Source organism: Equus asinus, chromosome 12, assembly GCF_041296235.1.
Source record: "Equus asinus isolate D_3611 breed Donkey chromosome 12, EquAss-T2T_v2, whole genome shotgun sequence".
NCBI classification, from domain to species: Eukaryota; Metazoa; Chordata; class Mammalia; order Perissodactyla; family Equidae; genus Equus; species Equus asinus.
In genome coordinates, this window is record NC_091801.1 from 56176390 (window position 1) to 56189764 (window position 13375).

The 13375-nt window shown below is 36.2% G+C and overlaps 1 protein-coding gene across 1 annotated transcript in view; it reads right to left on the reverse strand.

The window, feature by feature from the left end:
* The window catches only part of NUDCD1 (NudC domain containing 1), a 76960-nt gene that overhangs the window by 55815 nt on the left and 7770 nt on the right, over positions 1 to 13375 (reverse strand). The window contains exon 2 of the mRNA XM_014840003.3: positions 8459 to 8613. Coding sequence (XP_014695489.3) covers positions 8459 to 8613 — 155 coding nt within the window. The remainder of the gene's footprint in view (positions 1 to 8458; positions 8614 to 13375) is intronic.

Here is a 13375-nt window from a genome sequence, read left to right on the forward strand (position 1 = left end):
CAGAAAAAAAAATCTTAGTTTAGAAACGCCTATTCTTGACAAAAGTGCCTTGTTGGTGGGAGTAAAAATAAGTATAGGCTATTTGGAAAGGATTATAAATCAAATTTTATGATGTTTTATATACCCTTTGATACAACTCCAGCTCTAGGAATTTAAAAGAATACTTGCACATATAAAGATCCATGAAATACAAATGCTCATTTTAATAATGAAAATGAAAAATTGTGCCAATAAAAAACTAGGCAACAATCTAGTTGTTTATCAATAGTAAGAAAAAAGCAGCCCCTGACATCCTGGAGCTGGCCTGGTAGCATTAGTGAGGCCTTGGTTTTGCTAGGAGCAGGGCTGGCACTAACAGCTATGTTCTCCTGATGAACAATTTCACAGAATATAAATATCAATAAGGCCACTGTGTGACCTGTATGACCATGATGAAACATGACAAAAAGAGCATCATTCCATAATGATATCTGAACACAGATGAAACATGAACACTCTCAAAGCCACAAGCAGGACCTTAACTCAGGCCAATATGAGTGACTGTAGCTTCTTTACTAATTACAGCTTGAGCCGCGGTCTAATCTTCCCTCCTTGTGGATAAGACTTATTAAGACACCCATCAGAGAATTATCCAGTTTCCAATCCAGAGCAAAGCCCCACTTTCTTAAATACTCCCCCAAATCACCTTATACAAGCTCAATCCTATAAGTCCTTTCTAACATCCTCTTACTGAAACACTCTGTGGTTCCCCATGGTGTGCATTCTCCTCTGCTGCAAAATGTAATAAATCCAACTTGTTCAATTATAGATGTGTACCTGGCACCACCGGAGAGAATGGTTAACTGTGGAATTTCCATCCTTTGGAATAACCTAATAACTGTTAAAAATACTGAAGTGGATTTATAATACTGACATAAAAAGATCTCCAAGAAAAATAACTGAAAAAAAGAAAGATGCAGAATATGTACAATATGAATCCATATATATTGAAACAACCAAACGCTGTGATATGAAAGCACAGCGTAAGCTGTAGACAGACACATGCTGGTCTGTTCATGGTGTTTACCGACAGAAAGGCAAATAAGACTGGAGTGCGACAGGTGGTAGGGGAGATCGAGGGTAAGGGGAAACTTTCCATTTCTGCTTCAAATACGTTGCTTGACTTTTTTTTTTTACATTGAGCAATTTATGTGTGATATACATAACTTAAAAAATATTAATAGGATAAAATAAAATAGAACCTGTTCCTCAAAACTGTTGTTTCATAGCAAAGGTTTCCAGGGGTCTCATCCACTACAAGCCCTTTGCTGAATCTCATCTAGTAAACCATTATTAGGAAGAATGCAGGGCTAAACTTGTTAAACCACTATCCTCCACTTCATACATAATGATTAAGGTTGTTTTAAGCCATTTTCTTTTAAATACAAGGTTACACATGACTGAGATTGCTAGAAGTCTAATCAGATGAGTACAATATCCAATAGAATGATTAAGATATTCAAGTATATAAATGTAAAGCCAAAATTAATTAAATAAAATATAAAAGAAACCAGTTAAATGATAGCTTAATAATGCTTTATGATATTGGCATCTATAATGTCCTTGTCCTACCCAATCATTTTCTTCTTCCAGACAAAACACGGTTAACATAACTACAGTTGGCCCTCCCTATCCTAGGATTCAACTCACTGCAGACTAAAAGGCCTACAATGGTTGCATCTGTACTGAACATGTACGTACAAACTTTTTTTCCTTGCCATTATTCCCTAAACAATACAGTATAACAAGTACTTATATAGCATTTACATTGTCTTAAATATTATAAGTAATCTAGAGATGATCTAAAGTATACAGGAGGATACAAATAGATTATAGCAAACACAACACCATTTTATATAAAGGATTTGAGCATCCACAGATTTTGGTATTCAAGGGGCGTCCTGGAACCAAGCCCCCAAGGATATCAAGAAACCACTGTATATTCAAAGCTGTTGAAAATTATTCTGAGAAGGGCTGGCCCTGTGGCCGAGTGGTTAAGTTCACGTGCTCCGCTGCCGGCAGCCCAGTGTTTCGTTGGTTAGAATCCTGGGCGCGGACATGGCACTGCTCATCAAACCATGCTGAGGCAGCGTCCCACATGCCACAACCAGAAGGACCCACAACGAAGAATATACAACTATGTACTGGGGGGCTTTGGGGAGAAAAAGGAAAAAAAATAAAAATCTTTAATAAAAAAAATTATTCTGAGGTAACATTTCAACAGCTAAATTGCAGAAGAATTAAAATTTCATTGACGAATGGAACAGTTACTGAATGACTACAATGTACAAGCATCGTATTAAATAAGTGCTTGGATTTTTGCCATATCATTTAATTATTACCAAACCCAATCAAGTTAAAATTATTATTCCCACTTTGAGAAGATAAAGGGCCCTGTTAGAAAACACTGAATAATTTGCCTGGAACTCCACTGCTAGAAAATGGCAGGGCTAGGATTCAAATCCTGGTTGACCCCACTCCAAAAGTTGATGGTCTTTCTTGTATTCCACACTTCCCGAAGAAGAAACCATTTCCTTCTAAACAACTGATACCTTATATCTCGTTGCAATTTCTAGAATACCCTCCCTCCCTACAAAAAAAAAAAACCCACTATGAATGCAACTACCATGTTCAGCTTTTCTTCAGGCTAATACATTATATAGTATTTTTCATTAAATTCCTGAGTCAATAAAATGTAATACAAAAATTATAATGTCCACATATTGTATATAACGGTACTGTAAATAAATAATAAATATTAATATATACTGTGTATATTAATGAAAAGCATCTCTAAATAAGAGTTTGGGGGCCTCAGTTATAGTTACAAGGAGACAAGTTTTGAACTAACAAAGCATTGTTCTAACACATATACATTTAGAGAAAGCACTAGTCAAATTTAAAAAAAAATGGCCAAGTAAAATTAAATAAGGATGCCATTTACCAGCATTATTAGACACTGACATTTAAAATTTTGCCCTTTTAAAAGGAAGCAGTCTTTTTCTGGAGAAAACCTTTCATCACTACTAACTGTTAACTTTATTTGAAAGAAAAAAATTCTTTTTTCTAAAGCTTTAAGAAAAGGTGTTTTAAATTAATTGCAATTTGACTGAGTAATGTCTCTATGTAACACAAAGCATTCGACAATGCATTAAGCACACACAGTTCAAAGAACTTAATCCTTCCTATTATTTATTTCTTTAACCAGGTAAATAACTGGTTCCCTCCTAATAAACTCAAGTGTAGAAAATAAGCTGAGATTCAGGTCTAGAGACGAACATACTGGCATACACCTGAGCCGTCACTCCAAGACACAGCCTCACAAATACTTGCTTCAGTTGGAACCTAGTAACTCTCCTCCAGATCTTTAAGTGCAATTTAAAGAGGCATCACGAAATGAAACTCTTCTTTAGTAACAGAAACAAGCTAGGTTTTCAGGTAAATGGAAAAATAAATTATTTTTTATTTTACAGACAGAATTCCCTAAATATTAAGAAACAGAACATATTACTTTAAAATAAGCCCTAATATCGAATAAAATGACAATATAATAAAAAACAAATTTTAGACACTTTTTTCTTTTACTTTCCTAAGGCATGTTCTACTTCCTAAGTATACTTCCTCCTGATTGACAGTTCTCTAAAATTAAGGATCATAAACCCACAAGTTAAACTGACATGGAAGTAGCAGGCCTCTATAAACCTGTGTGTTGAACTACTGCCACCTGCTGGCTCCTGACAAAATCAAAATGTCAAGCAACGTGTGGATTTCCTTTCTTACGCCCACTTTGACCACAATAGTATTTAGCCCAGATTTAACAAGGGTGGTCATTTGTGAACCAGCCACAGGAAAAGAATCTCTCTTGGATTTGTGTATGTGTGCTTTGACTCAAAAACAAAAAAAAAGATTCAGACAATAAAATCATATTAAAGCAACTATTTACTGCAAAAAAAAAAAAAAAAGCCAATGTGTAGCCAGTGGCCAACATTCTCCACTTGCTTCCAACACAAAAGTTCAAAGAGCAAGTCGATTTCCTTTATGGCTGATCAGAAAAATAACAATAGGTAAGCGTAGTTTTCTTCTGTACCACAGATGCAGAGTTTCTCAAAACTTGGTCACTGCACCACAAGCAAAATGTCATCTGAGGGGCTGCATAAAATGCAGATTCCCAGCCCACGACTAATCCTGACATAATGAATATAGAATCTTTGTGAACCGAAATCTGAAATTAGCTTTGTTTTGATCAATTACTCCAAGTGATTCTGTTGTGCAATACAATTTGAAAACCAAAGACAAAAGTTGAATTAATTAAGCAGAAACAAGCTAAAATCACCCCAAACATGGTTCTTTAAAAATAAAATAATAATAATACCTTTCTAAAGTTTGATTAAGGAAAACAGGGAAAAATAGAGAAGAGAAAAAGAGAAACGACAACAATCTTAGCATAAAACATGCCACTTTACAGCAACAAACTTGAAAAATTACGAGGAAATGGATGATTTTTTCCCCTAGTATAATAATATAAAAAAGTATAATACTACAAAGTTACCCAAGAAGAAGAGTTTGGATAAACCAATTACCATAAAATAAACTGGAGAGGTGACTAGAGAACTACCACTGAAAAGGACAACAGGATATGCAATAGGTCCAAAGACGATCTTTATTTAACATATAAAGAATAGATCATTCCAATCTTAAACAATTCTAGTTCAAGAAAACTCTCTGATTCATTTAAGGAAGCCAGCAAAATTTAATCAAAATCTGATAATCACCAAAAACAAAATAAAACCACTATAACTTGTGAAGAAAATACAAATATTCTAAATAAAATGTCAGCAAAAAGAATCCAACAATGTATCAATAAGAATAATATACTCTTACCAAAAAGGGTTTATTCTAGGAACTTAGAGAATTAGGAAATTAAGAATTTAATAACTATATTAATTTAACTTACTACATTGATAAATTAATGAAAAGCACACAATCATTAACAACAGGTGGATGCTAAAAAGGCATGTAATAAAATTCAGTAGGCGTAACAAAAAACATTAAATAGAAACAGCAACTGAAGGAAGCACCTTTAAAATAATAAAAGCTATTTATCAAAAAGCAAGAGTAAGCAGCCAGCCCCGAGGCCTGGTGGTTAAGTTCAGTGCACTCCACTTCAGTGGCCTGGGTTCACAGGTTTGGATCCAGGGCATGGCCCTACACCACTCATCAGCCATGCTGTGGAGGCATCCCACATATAAAATAGAGGAAGACTGGCACAATGTTAGCTCAGGGCTAATCTTCCTCAAGCAAAAAAAGAGGAAGATTGACAACAGATGCTAGCTCAGGACTAATCTTCCTCAGGCAAAAATCTCCCCAAGAGTAAGTATTTTCTTAAGTAAATTTAAAAGCCATTACAAATAAAATCAAGAGCTAAACTGGGATACCTGCAATTCCCATTATTATCCAACATTGTCTCAGGAGGTTCTATCTAGGAAGAGCAATAAGATAAAAATGAAATGACACAGGAATGTTATTTCCATTTTCATAAGCACTGGAAAAGGAGAAAGAAAATCATTTCCTTTTGCTGATTGTATACTTTGAAAACCTAAGTCAGAGTAGGTAAAAATCACTGAATTATCAATAAGGCTGCTGTTTATACAACAGTCTTTATCAATAAACACCTAGAAAAGAAAATAGAAAAAATTATATTCTGTTGACAACAGAGGCAGAAACTATAAAATACTTAAGAATAAATTTAACAAAATTAGCATAAAATCAAGGGGAAACTATAAAATTACTAAAGAACATAAAAGAAGATCTAAATAAATAGAAGGACATACCATGTTCTGAGGTGAAAAAAGATCATAAAAATGCCAATTCTCCCAAAATCAATATAAATCCCCCACCCTCGCAAGACCTAGAGATTTCTCCATTGAAAGTTTAAACTAGACTGCCTCTGGCTATCAGGCCCAGCTAATCACAGGGGTAAAAGACACTACTGAAAAAAAAATAGGGGAATCAGTGAATGTCCACATATTAAAAGATGAGACCACAAACTCTTTTCTTTTGCTTGGATCCCAGACAGCCAGGATCAGGCCTTATAGCTCTCAGACAAGAAACCAGAGGACTCCTCTCTGGGGATACCTGCCAGCCCATAAGAGGTACGACCTACAAAAACTAACATTTGGGGCAAGCAATCCTCACTCAAACAGTGTCACTTACCACTTAGCAAAAAAAGGTACATGGTAGGTCTTTTCCACAGAGGATCTAATAAACTGTTTTTAGAGTGCATATTATGTCTTTTCAACTAAATAATTCAAGGACTTTATAATCTAATTGCTAAATAGAGAATACTTATGAAGTGCTAAAAGAGTTTAGGGATGAAAATGATAACTAAGAACTAGGAAAGAAGGCAACTTGTAGAAACTTTCCCAGAAGTCATGCATTCTAAATTATGGTTTCCATATTGCTTATCAATGAAATTTTTTTTAAAAAAAAAAAACCCTTCTAATTTTATCAGGAAGCTAAACAAATTTAAACGCACTATATATATATGGAAAGGCATACATTGTTTTGAACATATACAAAAATGTACCAAAAGAGGTTATTTCAACATCAAGTTCAAACTGGGGAAAAGAGGGAAAGAAGCGGTTCATATTCTACTGTAAATTAATACACTGAAAGACTTCATTTTGTATGCTGCAGCATTCCTAGTGCATACAACAATCCGTAACATATAGTAGCTACTCAATAAATGTTTTAAATATTGGGTGAATACTACAAATTAGACTATGTGACCGAGTTAGGCTAAGTCAATATTCTTAGAGAACTTACCAGAATTTAGATTTGTCTTCCTAAAAAAAACAAAACATAACAGGATCTAAAAAACATAAAAGCACTTAAATTCAAAACACATAATAAAATGCAAACTCTGTATATGCAGAGCATGGACATGTATGATCGTGTATGGACAGTACAGCGCACATGTATGGCATAGGCCATTTGGCTTGTGTGTACACACTATCTAAATATATGTGCATATGGAGTGTATGTGTATATATGTCTTTAATGAGTCCACAGATAGGCAAAAGAAACTAAACTAAAGAACTGTAACAAGTTATTCTATGGTATCCATAGAAGCTAGAATAAGTCAGAAAAAGAAATCAAAGCCAAATTAGTCTCTGCTCTGATTCCATGTCAAATAAGCTATCTCCATAAAATTATAGCATTTGATTGCCTATGGAAACTTTCCCATAGGAGAAGAAAAATATACTGACCCAGTCCCTATTGCTTATCTATAATATTTCAAACACAACCATTAAGTTTTCATTCCAGATTTCCAATCAATCTTGTGATTTAAGTTGGAATAAGTATTTCAAATTGTGATTACTAATGAGTAAAATGATAAAACCAGGCTTTTGGCCCTCAACTGTGACTCTTATCTGCACCCCGCTCCCTGCCAAGCATAGTACTAAACTATTTCCTCCTCCATACTCCTTCTGCATCTTATCCCTCCTTCCACAGTTACACGTTACCAATTTATTTGTGTATGTGGCTACTAAGCATGCAGCAACATTCAATTAATGTTTGTGGAAGAAAAATAAATATTTCTTATTCAGCAAAATAATTTATCTCAACAAACCTGTACCTGAAGAAGAAATAATAAAAGGAAGATCCCATCAAGAATGCAAAGCCAACTCCAAAGAGTAAGAACAAGTTTTAAAGAGCTGTTATCCATTCAACAAACATATTGACCAAGCCAAGCCTTCTGCTAGGTGCTAGGATTATAGACATATAAGAATGTTTTCACACTACTATAGCAAAATTGAGCAGTTTTGACATTAAGACTGTCTGGCCCTCAAACCCTAAAATAGTCATTCTCTGGCCCCGTGTAGAAAAAGTTTGCCAACTCCTGGCCTAGAGGGAGGTCACGGTCCATGCAGATCTGAGAACCAGTGGTTTGAATATTGCTGGGGGAGTAAAGGGAGGATGTCAGGGCAAGTTTCCTAGATGAAATGGTGAGCTGGGACTTAAGTGAAGATTGGGAAGCTGCCTGACAATGAAGAGAGAATGTTCTAGGTAGAGTTAATCAAATGGGAAAGGGCTGGAGACAACAGGATACAGGGCATGTCTCAGGAACTGCAAGAGTCTAGTATAGCTCGGGTGTAGTATACAAAGTGGCGAAAGGCAGGGTTGGAGAGAAGGGCATTATAAACTGCATAGGCCAAGATGAATTTGTATTTTAAGAATATATATCACTCTGTGCTTACACTTGCCAAAAAAATTCAAAAACAAACACACAAAAAAACCACTTCTGGAAGCACATATTAAAGGTATGTGTACCTCAATTCTCTGGACATCAGATTAAAAATGAAAATTAAGGATCAAATTTATTGGAAAATCCTAGTACTATAGATTTATGTCTTACCAGCATCACTGTTAAATTCATAATCCTTCCAAGGTTATCAATGTAGTAGACACTGTCTTGATACCATGAATCACAGTGTAGGTAATTATACATTCCAAAGGCATGCATGTGTTCCAGTGTATACTGATCATCTCGAAGTTTTACTTCTGCCACAGCTGAAATATAAGAAAAATAAACATAAACATCAAGAGTTCTGCCTTCCAGTGTTCCTTTCTGCAGACTGCTTACAAGGCAAAGAAATCACAGAATGCTAATCACAAGGACAGTTCACTATACTATTCATTCAAAAACAATTTCTGGGTACCTACCAGGCACTGTGTGCACAGTATACACAGTGAATAAAACTAACATGCTCCCTGCCCTGAGAGAACTTAGAATATACCAGCCATAGGAGATTGGGCTTTTCATGCCACAATCCTCTTTTCTTTTAGGCACTGCTTCCTTGTAATTATTAATAAAAAGACAGAGAAATTCCAAAATTGAAGGATTTCCTGTCTTCTGGGCAAATATTAAGACTACTTTATCAGGTGGTTTTGTACTTTTTAAAATCCTTTATTTCTATTATCTCATTCCTTTTTACCACATATTAAGAAATAAAGAAAATGTTTTTATTATCTCATTATATAATTAGGGAAATAAACATAAGCACAAATGGTGACTTCTCCAATGTTATACCACATGGTTCCCAAGGGTACAGAACAAAACAATATTCTACCTGGAACAGAAACAAGGTGTCCTACTTAAGGAATAGAGCTTCTCCTATCAGGGCATTTGCAGCTTCTATAATTTTATTTTACTTTTTTCCAGCTTTACTGAGATATAATCAGCATATGACATTGTATAAGTTCAAGATGTACAACATGATGATTTGACATACGTACATATTGTGAAATGATTACCACAACAAATTTACTTATCACCTCACATAGTTATAATTTTTTCCCTTGTGATGAGAACTTTTTTTTTTTTAAGATTTTATTTTTTCCTTTTTCTCCCCAAAGCCCCCCTGGTACATAGTTGTATATTCTTGGTTGTGGGTCCTTCTAGTTGTGGCATGTGGGACGCCGCCTCAGCGTGGTTTGATGAGCAGTGTCATGTCCGCGCCCAGGATTCGAACCAACGAAACACTGGGCCGCCTGCAGCGGAGCGCGCGAACTTAACCACTCGGCCACGGAGCCAGCCCCTGTGATGAGAACTTTTAAGATCTACTCTCTTAGCTGCTTCCATAACTTTAAATCTGCCAAATGTGACCTCTGCCTCCCATTCCTCCTCTCCTTCCATGCAGACAGGAACCCTGACAGCTCAGGACTGCCCGTGACCTAGAATTAATTTCTGCTCCAACAGGAAATATATAAGTGGACTATGCCTGGCCGCTACTTTACCTTAATATGAAACTCACCCTACTGTATTCTGATTGCAAGTAATTTCTTCTTTTTCCAGAATGATCACCTGTCCTATTTCTACTACCTGCCTTGAGTTCTGGCTGACTTATATTCATTCATTTATTTATTCAGCAAATATTTTTTTTTTTTTTTAAAGATTTTATTTTTTCCTTTTTCTCCCCAAAGCCCCCCGGTACATAGTTGTGTATTCTTCGTTGTAGGTTCTTCTAGTTGTGGCATGTGGGACGCCGCCTCAGCGTGGTCCGATGAGCAGTGCCACGTCCGCGCCCAGGATTCGAACTAACGAAACACTGGGCCGCCTGCTGCGGAGTGCGCGAACCTAACCACTCGGCCACGGGGCCAGCCCCATTCAGCAAATATTTTAATAGGCACAAATTATACAAAGATGAGCAAAGAGCACAAAATCTACCTTCTTAGCATTTATGAGCCAGTAGAGAAACAAATATTAGTCAAATAATCACACAAATAAATATATAATTAAAATGTAATAAATGTTACAAAGAAAAATTACTGGTACCATGAGAACAAATAACATGAGGACCCAATCTACTTGGGGAAATTAACGAAAGCTTTCAAAAATTTGAGTCAAGCTACAAAGGATAAGGTAGAATTAACTTAAGAAGAAATATACCTACACACACACAGAGACAGACACACACACACCCTCTGCCTATTTATTAAAGGCAGAAAGAAAAGTAGACAAAAGTAGGAGGAAAAACTTGTGTTCAAAGAATCAAAAGAAGGCCAGACTGGCTGAAATACAGAGCAATAAGCAGAACTGTTGAAGGGAAGGCTACAGATGAAGGAAGCTAGAGAACTGGGCAGAATTTGGTACATGAAAGGCTTTTCAGACGTAAAATCATTACAACTTTATGACGGCTTTGATAGAGGCTGAGGAAATTGTTATTCTATAACTCGAGGAAGTATTTATTTTATAAGGAACAGTTAGAAATACATATTCCACTGATTAAAGGGAAACAAACATCAATTCTTGGTTTTGTAGCACCACTGTGTGGATGAAACTAGATATTGCAGGAAATGTGCACGGTAACATAATGGCCCAAAGCAGTAACACTAGGCAATGATACAATAAATACATTTTCTTCGTATTTGTGCCAAAGATCCCAGGGCAATCCTGAACAAGCCAGAGGGTTCTTAGCCCTTTGCCTTTACAACACCTCATCTGTGAACATATGAATCTGGGAAACCACTATTAGAAGACCATGATATAGTCTAATTGTTGCACTCAGACGAAATAATTTATGTAAATTATTAGGACACAGAAATGAGCCAAGGATATATTACGTACTTACTATTTGTAAAAGTTGTTAGTGCATGGAAAAGACTGCCTATCTGGCCTCAAATGAGAAAGGAAAACTTACCATTGCATTTACCATGTCAATCATCTTGAAAATAAACAGGCAGGCAGAGCACCTGAGAGAAGATGACAGAGCTTAACCACTGACACAGCTCTTTGTAGAGCCTCCTAATAGAGAGGGTGGAGAGCAGGGAGTCTCCAATCTCTTAGATCTTTAAAATGGTTGAAGAAGAGGAATCTCCTTAACAGAGGGCTAAGAAGCCAGTGTAATAAATATTTTATTATTTAATATTACTTGCACTGGAAATAAAAGAGCTTTGTTGAAAAATCCTTGTTAGTCTTTTAAAAAGAATGTAGGACCTGACAAGAAGAGAATCTCCTCTAATCTTGACCTAAATTCCTTACAAAATATGCATGGAACCTCAAAAATCTACAGTGTTTCATTCACAAACAGTTTATTGAATGTCTACTATGTGCCTGAAACTGAGCTCCGCATTTGAGCATACACTGGTCAATAAAACAGACATCATGCTTACACTAACAGAGCTAGCAATAGTGACAATTACTGCATCTTTTCCTTTCAAAATATACTATTATGCTGAACTACAGGAAACTGCCAATATTCAACTCTTTTGGCACCAAATAAATATGATTCTATCTAATATTTATATAAGCAAAGTACAATAGTTTAAAATAAAGGAGAGAGTAGTAGAGGCAAAGAATATTAACTTACAAAGGTCACCTCTTAGACCACTTATCTTTTAATCATACCCAATGAGTTGTCTTCTTTTCACCTAGTTATTGAGTTTTCTCTCTACATATAAAGATGTAAAAAGTAAGAGTACAGTTTATATAACAAGTTCTGAAGCAAGCTTTATGGAACAGGGCAGGGATAGAATCAGGTGCATTGCTCCCACTAAGCTATTTTATACCATGCTTCTGCACACATTAACACATTCATCTCCTCTCTTCTCCTATTTTCCTCTGTAAGAGGAGGTGTAAATTTCATAGTAAACTCTATGCAAACACAATGGTAATATGGCTCTTTTCTTCCTTTATTCCAGTTACAGCCTAAATCTTCACCAGCTTGTGTTCTCCCCGTCCTGAAGAAAGAGCTCAGAGAGACTACATAAAGCAGTAGAGGGGCCGGCTCTGTGGCCGAGTGGTTAAGTTCGCGCGCTCAGCTTTGGCAGCCCAGGGTTTCGCTGGTTTGGATCCTGGGTGCAGACACGGCACTATTCATGAGGCCACGTTGAGGTGGCGTGCCACAACTAGAAGGACCCACAACTAAAATATACAACTATGTACTAGGGGGATTTGGGGAGAAAAAGCAAAAAAAAAAAGATTGGTAACAGTTGTTAGCTCAGGTGCCAATCTTTAAAAAAAAAAAAAAAGCAGTAGAAAAAGAATATCTTTAGGGTCAGCTTTGCCACTGACAAGTACTTTGGTTAAGTTCCCTAACCTTTCTACTGCATCTCCTCATCCTTAATAAAGGTTACTACTACTCATCCTATAAAAGTACTGACAAGTTTAAATTAAAAACATATAAAGTATTTGCTGTAAGGCACATAAGAAGAATTTTAAGTGTTGATCTCCCTGTTCCTCTTCTCCCTTCCAGGTGTTTATGATTCCATTCTCTCCTGCCTCTTCTAGGCCCTTCCTCCAGGGGTTATCACCTCTCTACTGGTCCCTTCTCCTCCACTTAAAATATGCTGAAAATTTCCCCACTCACAAAACAAACAAGTGAAAAAGGTTTCTTCTTCTCTGCCCTGCACTCAAAGCAGAGCTCTCTCCTACCCTGTACTTCTCAAACTTCTTTCAAAAGCAGTCTACACTCCCATTTTCTCATTATCTTCATTAAGCCATCCCAGTTTTGTTTCTAGCTCTACTATTTTATAGAAAGTATTTTTTCATTTAAAAATACATGTTGAATAACTCTGCTTATAGCCAAGATGGAATAGTGACCAGATTTATCTTTCCTTCAGAAATAACCAATATGATAAAATAAAATAAGCCAGACAAAACTACATGAAACAGTAGTCCTCTAGACGCTAGAGATCAGGCAACAAAGAAAAGCAACCCTTAAGAAATGAGAGATAAGTGAGGTGAGCCCTACCACTGCCCCAGCGTACTGCCTTGAGTGAGTTTCCAGACCATGGCACAAAGAGGGGAAAGTGAGGTCAAATCTGGCAGGCT